Source organism: Dipodomys merriami, unplaced genomic scaffold, assembly GCF_024711535.1.
Source record: "Dipodomys merriami isolate MVZ:Mamm:240054 unplaced genomic scaffold, mDipMer1.0.p SCAF_134, whole genome shotgun sequence".
NCBI classification, from domain to species: domain Eukaryota; kingdom Metazoa; phylum Chordata; class Mammalia; order Rodentia; family Heteromyidae; genus Dipodomys; species Dipodomys merriami.
The window spans coordinates 2668035-2686698 of record NW_027202649.1 but is presented as its reverse complement, the minus strand read 5'-3'; the positions used below and the strand labels follow the sequence as shown (position 1 = coordinate 2686698).

The 18664-nt window shown below is 38.9% G+C and overlaps 1 protein-coding gene across 1 annotated transcript in view; it reads left to right on the top strand.

Moving 5' to 3' along the window:
- The window catches only part of LOC138825097 (contactin-associated protein-like 4), a 230957-nt gene that overhangs the window by 119058 nt on the left and 93235 nt on the right, over nucleotides 1-18664 (top strand). Inside the window, exons 5-8 of the mRNA XM_070019483.1 lie at nucleotides 12374-12577; nucleotides 13064-13248; nucleotides 14047-14190; nucleotides 17183-17444. Coding sequence (XP_069875584.1) covers nucleotides 12374-12577; nucleotides 13064-13248; nucleotides 14047-14190; nucleotides 17183-17444 — 795 coding nt within the window. The remainder of the gene's footprint in view (nucleotides 1-12373; nucleotides 12578-13063; nucleotides 13249-14046; nucleotides 14191-17182; nucleotides 17445-18664) is intronic.

Here is an 18664-nt window from a genome sequence, read left to right as displayed (position 1 = left end):
TTTATGTCACCATTTAAAAAAGAAAATAGCTTTTGCTCAGGCTAAAATCCAGAGTATTAAATCCTCTCATTCTTTGCAAAGTTTATAGTCTTAATATTTTAATTTGATGATAACAGGAATTCTATTACTATTATAATGGAGCTAGTTATTATAATGATACAGAAAATAAGAAAATGACAGAAGCCATCAGGATCTTGTCAAAGTTTTTAGGGCCACTTAAAACACCTCTCACGGACTGTCATAGCATCAGTAAGAACAGTAACTTCAGAGTTTCAAAAGATACGAAATATATTTAACTGACTGAGTTTGTCATAGTAATTTTTGAATAGCTCTGTTCATCACCAAAGACCTAACTCCTTATTTTGAATACTAATGAAATGACAAAATAGGGATCCTCGACTTTTCCTGTGTAATCTGTACCAAGGGAGAAAAGAAGAGAAAGTTGGTCTTTAAATTTTTTTTTTTCAGATGAGAGTATTTAGAATCCTGGCAACTCTAAGTACATGAGTGACTCAAAATAATAGTAAATGGGACCGGAGGTGTGGCTCAGGTACTAGAGGATCAGCTTAATAAGCTTGAGGTCCTGAGTTCAAAGCCTACTACTGCCAAAAAAAAAAAAAGGAATTGAAACACCTTTGTACAATTATTTAAAGATAATAAAAAGTAAGAAAAAAGCAAGTGGCAAGATGACTGTAAATGTTTACAAAGGAGATGATTTGCTTTTTAAGTTTGTCAGGGCAAAGGAGCTTGCATTTGGTTACCCCTATTGCCAATAAACAAGGGTACTAAATAAGTATGTTTATACGCTAAATAAATATGTTTATAAAATGAATTCAGAGCTCTGAAGTTCAACAATTAGAACAAAAAGATGGAGATGTGAAAACATTTAATACTTTACCCAGGGAGATGCACATTCAACAGTTTTATTTTTCTCTAAGGCCCAAACAGAAAGTAATAGATTTTTTTTTCTAGGCTACTGAGAAAAGTAAGACTCAAAGTTCACATAGTAGCTTGACATTGAGAAGAGAGCATTGTAAAGAACAAAGAGAAGAAAGCGTCCTAACCCCTGCCTGGCAACCTTCTCAACTCTTCTGCCAATTCTTTGATTTAATTACTTTCTATTATTTTTAAAAAGTAACTGTACAAAGGGGTTTTAATGCTACAAGGCAGGTTATGAGTACACTACATTTCCATCAATATCACCCTTTCTATCATTTTTCATTTCTGTTGACTCTTGATCTTCATATAACCAACATGAGTTATTCAAAATTCCAGAAGAAGTTAGGAGCTAGGAAACTGAAGTTCTGACAAATTTTAGCACATGCTTAGTGCTGGGAAGAAATACCTTTAGTTGTAGAGAGATTTGTTAAATACATTAAGGGCGTAAGGGCATTGCTTTAGACCATTTTTGAACATTGATCATTATGTCCTAGGGCTACAGACAACAAAACCTAGAACCAAACTTTCCTATGGCCAAAGACTTCTGCTTGTCAGCCCACTCCCTGTCAAGCAGCTCCATTTACTTCTTCATCGCCATCCAACCCTCCAGCTTTTCCCATCTTCCTCATCCTCTCAGCCCTTCTCATACCCATACCTCTCTTTCCTGCCCCACCTGGGTTACTATGTATTCACTTATGTCTCTGATTGCCAACCTAATTTAAATATGTGTTCAAATCTTTCCAGAAGCTCTCCTCCTTTCTTTCACCCATCATTTACACTCTGAAGATACATCTGGACAACAGGGATAGCTTACCTGATCTCTCTCTCTCTCTCTCTCTCTCTCTCTCTCTCTCTCTCTCTCTCTCTCTCTCTCTCTCTCTCTCTCTCTCTGTCTTTGTCGGTTATGGGACTTGAACTGAGGGCCTGGGCACTGTCCCAGAGCCTCTTTGTACACAAAGCTAGCACTCTACCACTTGAGCCACAGCACCAGTTCTGGTTTTTGAGAGGTTAATTGGAGTTTTATGGGGACTTTTCTGCCCGAGCTGGCTTCAAACCCTGATACTCTTTTCTTTTTATAAAGGCAACATTTGTTCCCCCCCCTTTTTTAAAAAAATGTTTAGAGTGTAAATGCAAAGAGAAAGAAATGGAAGTCTATAAAGCAAATGGTGTGCTGGCTTAGTTTAACACCTGGACTCTTTTCCTTACTTTGGAAGCCCCCCGGGGCGGGACGGAGTCTCAGGTCTAACCTGGCTCCTATAGTAGCACTTGGCAGGTGAATTAAAAATACTTTGGTTGCCGGCACCGGTGGCTCACGCCTGTAATCCTAGTTACTCAGGAGGCTGAGATCTAGGGATGGCAGTTCAAAGCCACCTGGACAGAAAACTCCGTGAGATTCTTATCTCCAATAAACCACCAGAAAACCAGAAGTGGCACTGTGACTCAAGTGGTAGAGCACTAGCCTTCAGCTGAAGGGCTGAAGGACAGCACTCAGGCCCAGGGTTCAAGCCCCATGACTGACAAAAAAAATACTTTGGTTGGCCATGATATAAGCTGAAAAAATATGTCTATACCAATCACTGATGTACAACACTCACCTGGGAGCAATTGATGAAACGAGAGATTATCTCTAAGATGAGATGTTGTTAAGGGCTAAAAGAAAGATACCAAGTGGCGCTGTAGCTCAAGTGGTAGAGCGCTCGCCTTGAGCTGAAGAGCTAAGGGACAGCGCCCAGGCCCAGAGTTCAAGCCCCACGACCGACCAAAAAAAAAAAGAAAAAAAGAAAGATACCAAAAGTCATAGAAAATAGCAAATACTGGGGCCTTCTGACATTTCCACTTGGTTCCCCCAGCATCTTCCTAAACCATGAGAGACTAAGGTTATCTTCTAAGTGTTTTGAATAAAGAAGCCAAGAATTGTCATCATTTCAAGTGTCCTGGGAGTCATTCTTTGGTTATTGCAAATAAACATTAAAGATGGAGGTGGAGCTTACATTCTCCTGGGCCACTTGGTAGTAGTCAATGTTGCTAATGCCACCTATACAGAGAATGCATTTAGTTGGTGACAATCATGTTTGTACAGATCCACACCCTAGCATTCGGTTGCTGACCCTAACTCCCTCTATTTAAAACCTGAATAGTGAAGTCACATTTCTCTGTGGTTCTGTGCAGGCCTTGCTTCTGCTCCTTCTTCCTTCTTAGGCTCTTAATTTTAGTTGTTTGAAACTTAAGAGTCTCTTAAATCATTCTGTGTTCTTTTATGCTACCATGCAAAAAAAATAGTACAACCTATTTCCTGTAGAGTTCTGGAGTGCCTGATCTTTCCCCTGCATGGCTTAAAAACCCGGTTGAGTAATGCTGTACTCGAGTGCCTATACATCATGCTGGTGCTTGAATACTTCACTCTATAATAGTTTAATAGTGACTTGGTCTGATTTATGTCTCTTAGAAGTCCAAATTGGACCTCTGTTTGTTTAGTAATTCATGAGTCATAATTTTCAAATAAGAAAACAGTATGATCTGTGTTTAAGGCGGACTACAGATTCAGCCAAGAAGAATTTTGGCTTATGGCTCCTTCCTCCAACTGATGAAAGAATCTAAATTATTATTTTGTTCTTTGATTTTTTTAAAGGTATAAGTCTTGTCCTATTTGTATTTGGGGTGTGGTCCCCAATGAATGAGTATTCTATTTTTCAAGTAGAACTCTTTGATGACCTTTAAAATAAAAAGAAAAATTCTATGCTTGAATTCTGGTTTCCTTTTCATGCATTTTGCTTCCAATTTTTTCTCTTTTAAGTGTTTTTGTTATCTGAACTCATTAATAATGCCTTAATTCACAGTTTAACTGGCAGAGTCAATTCATCTCTGAAATATCTTTCAGAGGGAGATTTTTTTTGCTCACTTCCACAACTTTCTGCAAGCAACGACGACAGTATGAATCAATAAAGCATATTCATTCTCCCTGGCACAATTCAGTAGGCAATGGGGTTATTTACTTTCAGAGAATAGCTTTCTGTAACTAGCTGTATTTCTATAACTGTAGCTGCTCCGTCAAATAGCTTTCACACTGTCACCTGCCACAGAACCATGCAGCAACCTGTCTTCTTGGGTCCCAGGTTAGAATCCCCAAGGCCCTAATTTGGCTGGTCTTTGGCAAAGCCAAGGGAGTGACTGTTTCCCAGAGCCCTGGGAGAGAGCTTCTTCCCCATTGATTGTGCTATGGCTGGCCTATCAAGCTATTTGAGAAATCATACTCTTGATGATTTTTCTTAGTAATCCATTTGGGAGGTGGGAAGGAAATTGCTTTTTGGCAAGTGACAGCTCCTTAAAATTCAAGAGCCCTCATGTGTCTGAAGCAGGACTAAGATGAAGAAACAGAGGGTGGAAATACCAGATGAGTAGAATAGATGACAACGATCAGTGTGTTTGCATTGGAAATATGCAGAGGTAGAGAAGCAGCGTGCCGCTGAAGGACATAAAACGTTTCTGCGATTGAGTTGATGTCCTTCTCAGAGGTGGAAGCAGATCAATTCCCTTCTACGTCTTCCAAACCATCGGGGATCTTGCCCTGATCCAGAAGCAAAACTCTGAACAAAGACATGAATAATCACCTGGCAGGGATGCCAGTCTTCCCCCATAGACCTGGAGCTCTTTGAAAAGAAAACGTGTGCTCTGTGTGTGTATGCATTGTTCGGCCTTCCGCTGTGTTTCCAGAAAGCTCTCTCTCCATAAATATGTGTAGCAGGAAGGAGGGAAGAGCACCTGTTTCAAAAAACATTTCTTCTGACACAACTCCCTGAAAGAAGTTTGGATATGTTCTATTGGAAAGTTTTCAATTCCAGCAGTAATTATAGTTCCACATCATGTAAAGGAAATCGACTCTGTCTAGAGAGCCACAAGAGGAGTGAATCTGGGGTAGGGGCCTGGTCTTGGGGAGTCTCTGCTTTCTTTGATTCTTGCTCTAATGAGCTGACTGGAGGTGGGTGGCATTTATGGAGGTTCTCAGGCCAGTCACAGCTGCTATACTGACTCATCTCAGGCAGCAGCTGACACAGGAAGAACAGAACCTAAGGGGTGGGGGGAGGGGGTGGGAAATCACTCTTGCCACTTAACCTGGCTATAATGCCATTGATAATCATTTCTTCAGAAATGCATCACGTTTTGGAAAGTGCATCAGAGGTGTTTATTTGATCATGCTTAGTCTTCCATACCCCCTTTCCTGCTCAGATGTTCTACTAATTAATCAGTAATCGCACTGGTCTTTGTAGTTGTGAACTTTTATTGATGATCACGTGCCAGCTTCTAAAAAATGATGCAGAGATAATGTTCTTGCAGGATTTGAAGAGTGCACCGTTGAGATTCTCATATTGCGGATGGGGAAGCGAGGCCAAGTGGTGAAGGAACTCCCCTGAGATGGAGAGAATAATGTCCCACCCAAGGCAAGCAGCCTTGAAGCCTGCAAAGATGGCGGGCACGTTACCTTAGACCACATGGGTGCTGTTGTGGCTGTGGCTAAGTTCTTACCATAGGAGATGGTTGGGTTTATTCAGATGGAGCCAAAGTAATTGCAATGTAATCACAATAAGAGGACAGTAGATGATGGGGGGGAGGAAAGAAGAAAAGGGGAGGAGGGAGTTGACGATGCTCTCAAACTGGTGTTATACATGGAGAAAGAGGCCATGAACCAAGGAACATGGGTAGTCTCTAATATAAAATATATATTTCTAGTATATATATTATAAAAACAATCCCTGCCAACACCTTGAGTTGAGGACTTGGCATTCACAGAATTAGAAGCTAAAAATGTTGTCGTGTGCTTAGTGACAATGTTTGTGGTTACTTGTGACTCAGACCACAGGACAGCCCGCCCTTGCCCAGGGTCTAGCCAGGATCCCTACCCACATAGACTTTGGGCTGGTTGCTATGGTGGAATTGTAGTCTGCACTGTTACCAGTGGCTCCAAGGGAATAGACAGGTCAGGGCAATTTGCAGGGTCTTCTCCATGACAAGTCAGGGCACGACAAAGCCAGATTATTGGTATTTATAGTAGCCCAAACAGTTAAATATATAATCAGCACAGTAATGATCAAATTTACAATTTGAAAAACATTCTTCCTTTAGGTCAAGTAACCAATCTCCTCTTAAAGCTTTGGATGGAACGTTTTTACTGTTAAACATTTTGTCACTGTCACACATTTCTCACCTTCCTTCCTTCCTTCCTTCCTTCCTTCCTTCCTTCCTTCCTTCCTTCCTTCCTTCCTTTCTTTCTTCCTTCCTTTCTTCCTTCCTTTCTTCCTTCCCTCTCTCCCTCCCTCTTTCCTTTTCTTCCCCCTCCCTCCCTCCATCTTTCTTTCTTTCTTTCTTTCTTTCTTTCTTTCTTTCTTTCTTTCTTTCTTTCTTTCTTTCTTTCTTTCTTTCTTTCTTTCTTTCTTTCTTTCTTTCTTTCTTTCTTTCTTTCTTTCTTTCTTTCTTTCTTTCTTTCTTTCTTTCTTTCTTTCTTTCTTTCTTTCTTTCTTTCTTCTTTCTTTCTTTCTTTCTTTCCTTCTGTCTTTCTTTCTCCCTCCCTCCTTTCTTTCTCTTTCATTTCTTTCATTCTTCCTTTCTCTCTCTCTCTCCCTCCTTCCCTCCCTCCCTCCCTCTCTCTTTCTCCTTCCTTCCTTCCTTCCCCCCCACCTCTTCCATACTGCTCTCTAAGCAGTTGCTCTTGTAAAGAGCAATGCCTCCAGTCTTTCTCTGTTTTTGGCGTGGTTACTTTTGAATAGGTTCTCACTTCCTGTTCAGGCAAGTGTCTGAGCCATGATCCACCTAGCCTATTTCGGCTTTCTATTTTAGTTAGAATACCAAGCATGTGCTCTGGGCTCAGCCCCTGATTGGGTAGGTGGTCTTGTGAACTTTTCTGCCTGAGAATTTTTCAGCCCTGGGTGGTCTCTAATCTGATCTTATCCATTTCACTTCCTAAGTAGCTGTGATTATAGGCAAGAGCCACTGACATACAGCTGCATTTCACTTAATCACTTTTCTAATATTTCTAATTTTCCTTCTAACATTTTTACTTTATACATACATACATACATAATACATACATACACACACACACACACACACACACACACACACACACACACACACACACACACACACACACACACACACACACACACACACACATATATATCAGCTAAATACAGAGAGTAAAGTTGGATCCTAGGAAATGTCTGCCATATTCCTTGTTATCTTTTGTCAAACTGTTCAGGCACCAAACACCAAATGTTTGAAAAGAGGTAAGAATGTATAGGACAATTATTAATATGAATAATATGAATATTATGAAAGAACATTATTAATATCATTTTGGATGTTTAGCATTTCTAAACAAATACATATGGAGTTGAGTTGATTTTTTTGATTCTGTATACTCCCTCTAGATCTTTTATAGTTTCGTTTCAATTTAAGGAAATATCATGAGCTGGGTATGATGGTGTATACATGCTTATAATCCCAAAATTTAGGAGGCTGAAGTAGGAGGACTCAGCATGAAGTAGCTAGCAAAACCCTGTCTCAAAATAACAACAAAGAAAACAAAAGCCAAGCCAGAAAACAACAAGGAAAATTTGTGGTGAATCACCCAGAAATTTTGCTTTTGTGTGAATGTCTTTCTTTACATTGGTAATGTTCTCTCAAGAGTCCGAAAAGGCAAAAAATATTTGTACAGTAGATAATGAATATTCTCAGAACATTATCAATAATGGCAAAAGCTTGAAATATTGCTTTCTGGTCAATGATATGGTATCTGAATGCAAACATGACTCATTTAAATATGGAATAAATACACCTCAAAGATACGTGTTTGAGCCATTAATGAAAGAACTAGAAGTATGGTAAAGTTTATTCAAAGAAAGTTGAAGGGAGTGAGTATGTTTGCAGTCCTATTTAGGTGTCCAAGAAAAATGCTGAAATAGTATTACTACATAAAGAGTATTTGGCAATAATAATAAATAGTAAAATCGGACACATATTAACTCATCTAGAATTGAGCCACTTCCATTTTGGTCTGTTAGAAAGTGCTTTCATGCAGTAGTGATATGTGAGTTTGTTACTTTGATTTATGTCCAGTTTTTTCAGTTCTTTTTTACAGTGTGGTACAATCACTTTCAATACAGACTGTGTGGATATGTTTGTCTTTCTAATCGCTTCTTAGAAGAGTTAAGTACTGTTGATATATAGCATTCAAATGTTCTCTATAAAGGTTGAAAGATTGTTTTTCATTTTAAAATTTTAAGTAGTTCCAGTTTTACATCATTTATTTTATATCCCACAATTCAATATTTGTTGTTGATGGTTTAAGATCATATTTTGAAACTGAGTATAGGGGTTCACCTCTGTATTCTCAGCTACTCAGTCGGTAGAGTTTGGGAAAATTGTGGTCAGAAGTGGCTTGGTTTAAAGTGCAAGACTATCTGAAAAATAACCTAAAAAAAAAAGAATGGAGGCAGACATAAGTGGTAGAATTCCTGCAGCATAAGTGCAAGGCCCTGAGATGGGTGTGTGTATGTGTGTGTGTGTGTGTGTGTGTGTGTGTGTGTGTGTGCGCGCGTGGGCGCGCGCACGCATGTGTGCAGATTACTTTTCATAAGCATAGTAAAAAGTGAGTTCTTGTAAGTGAATATTCTTTTATGGGAGGGCCAGCTGTGGATCTAGAACTCACAGCCTCATGATCTCATTTGGCTTTCTCGCTCAAGGCTAGAGCTCTACCACATGAGCCACATCTCTATGTCTGACTTTTTGCTGGCTCATTGGAGATAAGAGTCTCTTAGTCTTTTCTTCCCAGGATGGCTTCGAACTAAGCTTCTCAGTTCTCAGCCTCCTGAGTAGCTAGGAAAACAGTCATGAGTAACAGCTTGAATTTGTGAGTGTTCTGTCTAAAGAAACAATGTGAAGATTCATGCTCATTTCTTAAACATCATTAGAACATTTTTCTACATTACATGTATGTATGTTGACTATTGCTGTACGGATGATGTACCCATGTTTTGAATGATGCTTGGCTCCTTCCCGCCCCACAAAGAAGGCTGTTAATACTCATGTGAAATCTGTGACTCAGTTCCTTCCTGTATGTTGCTGAATTCACTCCACCTGTACCTTCTTCCTTTAGACATAGTTGGTGAAAGGATGCCTCTTTCTCTCTCCTATAGCTGGGCTTTAAATCCTTTCCTGTCACTGGGGTTTCTAAGTAGTCTCAGAGTTTCTTTCCTCATAGTGATCTTAACTATGTTGGGAGAAAACCTAAGCCTTTGGAAGTTAAATGTTCCAGGAGTGATCTAGTTTATGGGGAAACATTTTAGAGCGTGACAACTATAGATTACTATTGATTGCTGAGCAGCCTCAGGTTTCTAGACCTGAAAGAGACCTTTCTCAATGACCTTAACCCATAACCTTGGTCCACTTGATCCAAGCACTTGTTACAATGTGTAATGGTTTAATGAACTGATTTGTTCATTTGGGAAATGTTTATCTTTCCTATATAGAAGCTCCCAGAGGGCCTAGGCCCTGCTCTTCCTATACATGCTTTCATCCTAGCATCGTCTCAAATATGATGGGATTAAAACCTCTACTCCCATGACTTCATCCATGGTTGCATAGACAATTCCACACCTGTTAAGTAGAAAGCGTGTAAGCCTTACAAGAAATGAAACACCACATCATTAGTGTAAGTGTCCATTGTCCGAAATATTTGCAGTTATGTTTTCTTTTGCTGAGGGAAATAGTCTAGCCACAAAAGCTTTAGGTACTACAGAAGACAAATATGACTATTGTAATATAATAATAATTAAAAAAACAGTGAAAAGGGAAAAATAGTAGGCTGAAGTAACATAGACTGGACCTTTTATGGTAGAAAAAGAAGTCTCTTGGTAGCTAATTCCCAAAATAGTCTTCATTTAAAATGAAATCATTACAGCGATAGTTGCCTTTAAGCAATCCGTTAACTCAGAGATAACTGCATTGCTCCAAATGTGTCAGCATTTAAAGTCTATTTTATTGAATTTGTTCTTAATTTGTTGTAATATAATAATTGCAGAACGTGTCATTTGTACTCAACACGAAGTTCTGTTGTTTTCCCCTATGTGCATTTATTCAGCTATATAACAAGGTATAATTGTTTAGTTAACACGATTCTTTCTGAAAAAGTGCACTGTTTATTCATGTGTGCTTGGCGAATGAATTCTTCATCAGCATGTCAGGAAGCCACATGAGAAAAGAATGAAACCCCTAACTTGTCAAAAGATGGCAATATAAAATAGTGAAAATAATTGGGATGATGGTACTTCTGAGACTTGATGGAGAAGTTGCGCTACAAGCAGTCGTGGTCGTGTGTGTTGAGCTGAGCGCTGTCATGTTAGTGGGTGGACTGGAAGAAATTAGCTTACCAGCGGAAACACTGATTCACATTTTATTGGGATTCTTTAACCTCTGCTCTTATTACATAAATATATACTCAAGAGTAATTATCTTAAAGGAAAAAATTGTTTGATCTGTAAAATGTAGAAAATGCTACTTGGGTTCCTGAGTATTCTGAGCATTTTTTTCTTTTTCTTTTTGGAGTGTGTGTGTGTGTGTGTGTGTGTGTGTGTGTGTGTGTGTGTGTGTGTGTGTGTGTGTGTGTGTGTGTGATTCAGGGTGCAATTGATTTTGACAAACGTGCTATTATGGCACGAGGGTAACATGACATCTTCTTTCAGATGAACTGGTGCGATCTTGACAAGGAGTAGGGAAGGCGCTGTCAGAAAGCTGAGAAAACATGTCAGTGTCCCAGTTATGACATAAAACGCAGCAGAATAAACCTTACAATATCATTAAGCTAAATGTCTTTCCAATGATGCCCTTGAGAAGGCAAGAAATGGCATTGCCCTTGACTATGGTTCCTTAATCATGAGAATTACATAATAAGGCAGAATACAGGGTGGCTTTATGGGTACTGGAAATGGAGTTTTACCAGTTGAAAGTGTGTGTGTGTGTGTGTGTGTGTGTGTGTGTGTGTGTGTGTGTGTGTGTGTGTGTGAGAGAGAGAGAGAGAGAGAGAGAGAGAGAGAGTGATCTAGTACATGGATGAAAGAATTTTCAGATACCTCCATTGCTTTTTCTGAAGCAAAAAGAGCCCCTTTAATTACTTTCATGAATGTTGCTCAAATATTGATTGTTAAAATGTAATTTGTCGTATATTGACTATGACCATTTTTTCTGACTTCCTTTTGTGATGGAATAAGAAATATAGCCTTTAACAGTATAAAAAGAAAAGTGAGGTGTATATCTAAAAATATTTTAGGTCATGAATTCTATAATGAAATTAATAAATAAAATTGAAAATGTGGTATATATACACAATGGAATTCTATGCCTCCATCAGAAAGAATGACATTGCCCCATTTGTTAGGAAATGGAAAAACTTGGAAAAAATTATATTAAGTAAAGTAAGCCAGGCCCAAAGAAACATAAGCCCCATGGTTTCCCTTATTTGCAATATCTAGTATATGTATGAGTCAAGCGGAAAAGGTCAGATAATGTGATGTTAGGAAAATGAAACCTTAGATATATATTTTAATGGTTTTTTTCTTTCATGCATGTGTTTCTAATGCATTTATAAGATTATTTCTTTGTTGCTTTGTATGTCCCTCCCCCACAGTATAACCCCTGCTTTCACTATATTTGATGTCAGTATAACTTGTGGAGGAGATGGGGAAAAACAAGTCATTTAAGGATACAGGTGGACCTGTTGCAACAATGAGAAGTACAAGTTCTCATGTCGAAAACGAGCTTTACAACGTGGGTGCGGGGGTGGGGGGAGAGGAGAAGGATAGGGATTGGGGGGGGGAGGAGAGAGGCTGGGAAGGAATGTGAAGGGTAAACAAAGGAGGAGGCTGCAATGCTTGGTAAGAAATGTACGCATTATCCTGCCCATGTAATTGTAACCCCTCTGTACAGTATGTTCACAAATAAAGTAAAATAAAATAAAAAAAAAAACGAAGCTGGAATCAACTTGGGGTTTCAATAGGATCATATACTTGGTGGTCATATACATACATATACATACACGTATATACATACATACACACATACAGACACAAACATGTGTTTGTGTATGTATACATGTACATGTACACACGTTACTTACACGATTTACATGCATACATGTACACAATGCACATGCCAGACATGTATATACACATGCACACACAAATTTGTGTGCCCATACTCCTACACAGGCATACACACATACCCACCTACATATACACATACATGCCCCCACACTCATACTCATATAATACACGTATACACAGACACACATGTCCACAGATAGACACACAAACATAGACACAGACTCAAAATGCTTTAATGGAAGCATATTTGTCCTTCGAATGACCTTTACTCTCTTTGCCTCTAGGATCAGAGGTGGTTGATCTTGATGGAAAAAGTTCCCTGCGCTACAGATTCAATCAAAAATCTCTGAGTCCCCTGAAAGATACGATTTCTTTGAAATTCAAAACCATGCAGAGTGCTGGGATCCTGCTCCACAGAGCAGGGCCCGGTGGAGATTCCATCACACTGGAGCTGAGAGGAGGAAGACTTTTTTTACTCATCAATGCAGGTAAAACTCCTTGGTGGGTTGCTCAAAAATCGAACCATTAACTCAGCCCTTAGAAAACCATATGCATTCAGAGCTTATTCTCTTTGGCACTACCGCGGTCTTATTTTCAGATCCCAGGGCTTGCCTGTATGACTGTATTCCTCGTTCTTGTCAAAATGTTTCCTATGTTGGGAATGGTACAGGCCTCTCCTTGGCTCTTCTCTCTCGGAGAGAGTGACATGGCTATTTTCTAGCATCATAAAGAATGACATGGGTCATTGAAAAATACTGCAGTAGTAAAAATAATGAGGTTGTAGCAAAGATGAAATTTACATAGACAATGGCCACGCCATTGGTAATGATAATAAAAGGAATTAACAGTGATAGGGATTACAACCAGGTCTAGAGACTGTTACACCGAAGCTCCCCGTTTTGCAATTACTACGAGATGCTGCAGGGCAGTGTCGCCTGGGAATAACGATGCTGTCTTTCCCCATCCTTTCCTAGATGAAGCTAAACTTCCCTCTACTCACTCTCCAACCAATCTCACCCTGGGCAGCCTGCTCGATGACCAGCACTGGCATAGTGTGCTCATTCAGCGACGGGGCAAACAGGTCAACTTCACAGTGGATGAGCACAAGAGTCGTTTTCATGCACAGGGAGACCTCAGTTACCTGGATCTTGATTATGAGGTGTGATGGTTACATTTCAATTAATACAGATTTTCTTTAGGATGAGATTTTGATGATGGATGTGTAGTTTAACTTTCCAGCAGAGATTCTGTGCTAGAGGACCCCCCCCCACTCTTCCCCCTCCCCCACTTCATAGGGCTGGCTAGCCTAACTCACGTTCATCAGAAGGTGATCAATAATTGCATTCATATTGATGGTCTTGTGACAAATGCGTGAATTTATCATTCAATAGCATGCGATAATCATTTTTTAACTGAGATATGTAATCCTAGAGCTGCACATGGAAGAAATTTTCCCCAGAAAGAGATCCCATTGTTACCAGTAAATATAGGATATGTTTTATGATTTCTTTGTGTTATAGGGTGCTTCTGATCAATATTTAGACTTATGAGGGAGACTATAACCACGAACACTTTCAATTAATCCATTAACAATTGATACAAAGACAACTATTGATTATGCTAAAATATATTCAAAATGAAATATCATCATCATTATGATGATATTATTGAACAGATTTTTGCGTACCCTGGATAGACAGATGCATTTTCCCCCTCCCCTGGGAAAGTACTATATCAAAACAGACGTGATGAACAACTTATAGGAATTGTCAAACTCTAGTATCAATAAGTGCTACATGCGTGAACATTAGGTATTAAAAACAATCGTGTCTCTGTTCTTTTCCAGAGTGACTTGATGGAAATTTGCTCTGTGTGTGCTGATGACAGGGCTAGTTGTTCATCATAATTATCCTAAAAATCACTAAACAATATTATTGATGCTACTTTTCTTTCTAAGATCAGCTTCGGAGGGATTCCAGCACCTGCAAAATCTGTGTCATTCTTGCATAAAAATTTTCATGGATGCTTAGAGAATCTCTATTATAACGACGTGGATATCATCGATCTGGCCAAGCAACAAGATCCCCAAATCATCATTATGGTAAAGAGCCTTCATGGGAGGGAGGGAGTAAAACCATGTACATTTTCCAAATGAAATTGTTCTTTTTTGGTATGCTGTCATGGGGATTGCTCTTCTTATTTTTTTCTCTGATGGCGATATGCCTATAGGAGATTAATTCTAGCTAAAGGAATAGGAATTCACAAGCCATAATTATTTTCATAGGAAGCAAAGTGACTTTTAAAAACAGTGAATATCTTACTTTTTCCTGTGATGTTATTATTCCTAAGAGACTAATTTCTTTTGCTCAGTAATTTCCTTAATAATATATTCCCTGAGCAACTCACTGGATAAACACAAGAGTTTGTGAAATTGAGCAACATCCATATGTATTAGAGAGAGATGTTAGAAGCTCTTGTATTTTGCTATAGTCCTTAATAATAATTACTATAGTAATAATTATTATAATTAAAATAATAAATGAATAGGCTGTTTCAATATTGTATCTGCTAATCTGTCCAAATGGCAACATTGTTCAGACTACATTTATTCTAGGTTGTGGATGAGTGACAGAATTAAATGTGACCTGATTGGGTTAGAGCACCCAACGGTAGCGGGTGTGTTGTATGCTAGGAATCTGTGTTAGGACGTGGAGCTGGGAAGTGGGGGCCTGTCATGGGAATGTGGGAGACCCAGGAAGTCACTAACTTTGTCTGAAGCCATGCTGTGAGTCTACATATTGGGCTTTGTAGTGCTTGCAGTGTATGAAGAAAGCTTTCTGCAGAGAGAATCTCTAGGAGTTGTTGCCCATGTCCCCACGGAGAGTCCCAAGCTCAGCATCTAGGATGACTGTGGTTCAGCAAGGCCAGCTCTCTGGAGGAAGAGAGGAAGGATGGGTACAGAGTGAGAAAGAACAAGGACACAGCTATCTCTTTCTCTCTCCATCCATCCATCCATCCATCCACCCACCCACCCACCCACCCACCCACCCACCCACCCACCCACCCATGTATCTATGTATCTATTCATCCATCCATCTTTGTATCTATATATCCATCTATCCATCCATCCATCCACCCACCCACCCACCCATGTATCTCTGTATCTATCCATGTACATATCTATGTATGTACGTATGTATGTACATATATGTATGTACATATCTATCTATCTATCTATCTATCTATCTATCTATCTATCTATCTATATCTATCTATCTATCTATCTATCTATCTATCTGCCTGTCTGTCTGTCTGTCTATCCATCCATATATGTATGTATGTACATATCTATCATCCATCCATATATTTATGTATCTATCCATCCATATATGTATGTATATATGCATCTATCTATCTGTCTGTCTGTCTGTCTGTCTGTCTGTCTGTCTATCCATCCATATATGTATGTATATATGCATCTATCTATCTGTTTGTCTAGCTAGCTCTCTATCCATCTATCCTTATATGTATTATGTACATATCTTTCTATCTCTCTCTCTATCTACATACCTGTCTATCCATCCATCCATATATGTATGTTTGTATCCATATATGTATGTATGTGCATCTATCTATCCATGTATGTATGCACGTATCTATATATAGCCATACATGTATGTATGTATCTATCCATGTATGTATGTATGTATCTATCCATCCATATATATATGTGTATATATCCATCCATCCATCCATATATTTATGTATGTATATATCCATTCATATATGTATGTATGTATGTATGTATGTATGTATGTATGTATGTATGTATCTATCTATCTATCTATCTATCTATCTATCTATCTATCTATCTATCTATCTATCTATCTATCTATGGTGTATGGCACAATGGCTCTCCTTCCAGCTAACCTATCTTCAGAAGCAGACAAGGATGGATGGCAATTCTGGGAAACATACTCCCCAGCAGTTCCCCTATAATAACAAAAAATGCAGAGCCATACATTGATTTTAATTAATTTCTTTGGTTGCTTAAAATTCAGAATATGCATCTTTAAGCTCCTGTTGTGTCAGCAAATCCCAAAGTACATCACAAGAATATTTATTATTGAAAAAAATATTTTATTCTGAATTCTCTGTGAGTTGACATTGTTTATATGCTCATCGCAGCCAGAAAGATTTTTAAAGTAGGTTTTTTTTATTAAAGGGAAAAATTGAAAGGAAAAGGAACAGGATTATAAATAGATAGATGTGAAATTCATCTAACATCCAGGTGTCCAGAAACTTCTCAAGAGAAGCCCACCCCCTCCGCTTTAGGAAGGCTGTGCTCTCCGTGCTAGCAGTGGAGTAGGCACTGGCTAAGACCAGGCCGAGCGTTTCCTGGGTTTGATGACCTCACCATTGTCTTTATGGTATGGGTTATTGTAAAAGTGAGCCTTGTCTCCTCTTAGGACTTTGTTATTTCAACCATTAGAACAGCGTAATTGTTTACAATCAAAGTTAACTCATTTTTAACAGAATCATAAGATAGCCAAATATTTTAGTTTGATCAAGATCCAATGTGTTGCTTCCAGTGTTGCTGCTTCTAAATGAGCCTTGCATTTGCTGGGGAGTTGAGAGCTGTGTGTGCTCCTGGCTCACTCCTGTAATCCTAGCCATGTAGGAAGCTATGAATCGGAGGATGGTGGTTTGAAGGCAGCCTGGGCAGAAAAATCCATTTGCAGAATAACCAGCCCAAAGCTAGGCTGGAGGTGTGACTGGAGTGCCAGCAGAGAGCAAGCCAAACAAATGCAAGGCCCCGAGTTCAAATACCAAGTCTAGCAAATGAGAATGAGGATGATGATGATGATGATGTTGATGATGATGATGATGATGATGATGATGATGATAATAATAATAATAATAGAAAGTTGAAAAATGGAAGCTTTATGGAAGTAGACCTTCATGGTGATATTTGTGGTTTTAAATCTGGGAGAAAGTCAATATTTTAAATTCAATTTCAAGTGGAATATGAATAGCAGGCTGACAGTTTCCCTCCCCACCCCCCACTTTCTTTCTTGTTTTTTTGTCCTCAGGGAAATGTGTCATTCATTTGTTCACAACCACAGTCTGTGCCTGTGACTTTTCTGAGCTCCAGGAGTTTCTTAACCTTGCCAGCCTCTTCCAGAGAGGAAGGGGTTTCCGCCAGTTTTCAATTTCGCACCTGGAATGCGGCAGGACTTTTGCTGTTCAGTGAACTTCAAGTGGTTTCCGGGAGTCTCCTCCTCTTGCTCAGTGATGGAAAACTTAAGTTGAATCTCCACCAGCCAGGAAAATTACCCAGTGACATCACAGCAGGTAATAAATGTACTCCCCTAGGCAAAACATATGGATTCCAAAGATTTCATTATCTCCTATGTCACTCTCCGTAAATGTGATATGCATAGCCCTCCCTCAAAAATATTAATATTTGTTTAATCAATGTAGACCGAAGTTAATAAGATTATCAGTATTCTTCCTTAGAGGAAGTTGATTCCAATTTCCTTTTAAATAGGACGGCAACCTTCACAGTTCTTATTACTCCAAATGGTATAGATGGAAAAGCATCAATTTTTACCCATCATCCTCTCTCTCCACTCCAGGCTAGTCAGTACCTCAAATTCCTCCAGAAGTAGGTTTGGGAAGAAGATAGATTCTGGTGGATTCTCAGTCTCTTCACTTACTTTTAGGGCAAAGCAGTATCTTTGGAGCCATTAGAAGTAATATAATTAAGGCAACTGTATGCCTGTCTGCAAAATTAATGTCCAATCTAGGTCGGAACTTTGAGTGAAGGATATTTCTATCTCTTCATTAAATTTTCAGAGTTCTAGGCAAGGGAGCTCTATCACAGTTTTAGGCAATATAGAATAGCATTCAAGCTCATCCAGTATGAGTCACATTGGGGTAAATTGCTACATTAATTTGATAAATGATCTTTAAAAACAATTTAAAAATGACATTGTATTACTCCTCTACATTAACTACGATCAAAATTTATAGAATATGACCCAGATAAGGGAAAATAATGTTAACAGATAGTGAAAACGGGTAAGAAAAACAAGTATACAAATGGATATTCAAATGCCTATTTTTTAAAAAAAATTTTTTTGGTGCCAATTACTATTCAGAGCTTTTGTGCTCAAGGTTAGTGCTTTATCACTTGAGCCACAGCTCCACTTCTAACTTTTTTTGGTAGTTAATTGGCTCTGATAAAAATCTGACTGACTTTCCTGCCCAGGCTGGCCTCGAACTACAGTTCTTAGATCTCATCTTCCTGACTAGGTAGGATGACAGGTGTGAGCCACCAGTGCCCAACTCAAATGCCTATGTATCTGTCTGTTGTTGTTCACATATTATTGCAGATTTAGTGTGAGAGATGAAAGTTCAGTATTAATGATAACGTTAGAAAGATCTACCTTAGGTAATCATCCACACGTGGTAGGTTTGCAGGCTTAACGAAAGGAAATAAATTAGTGTCACTTTAATCGTTAATAAGTTCCTAAAAAGAGGATCTAAGATGACAAGCATGCCATTAACAT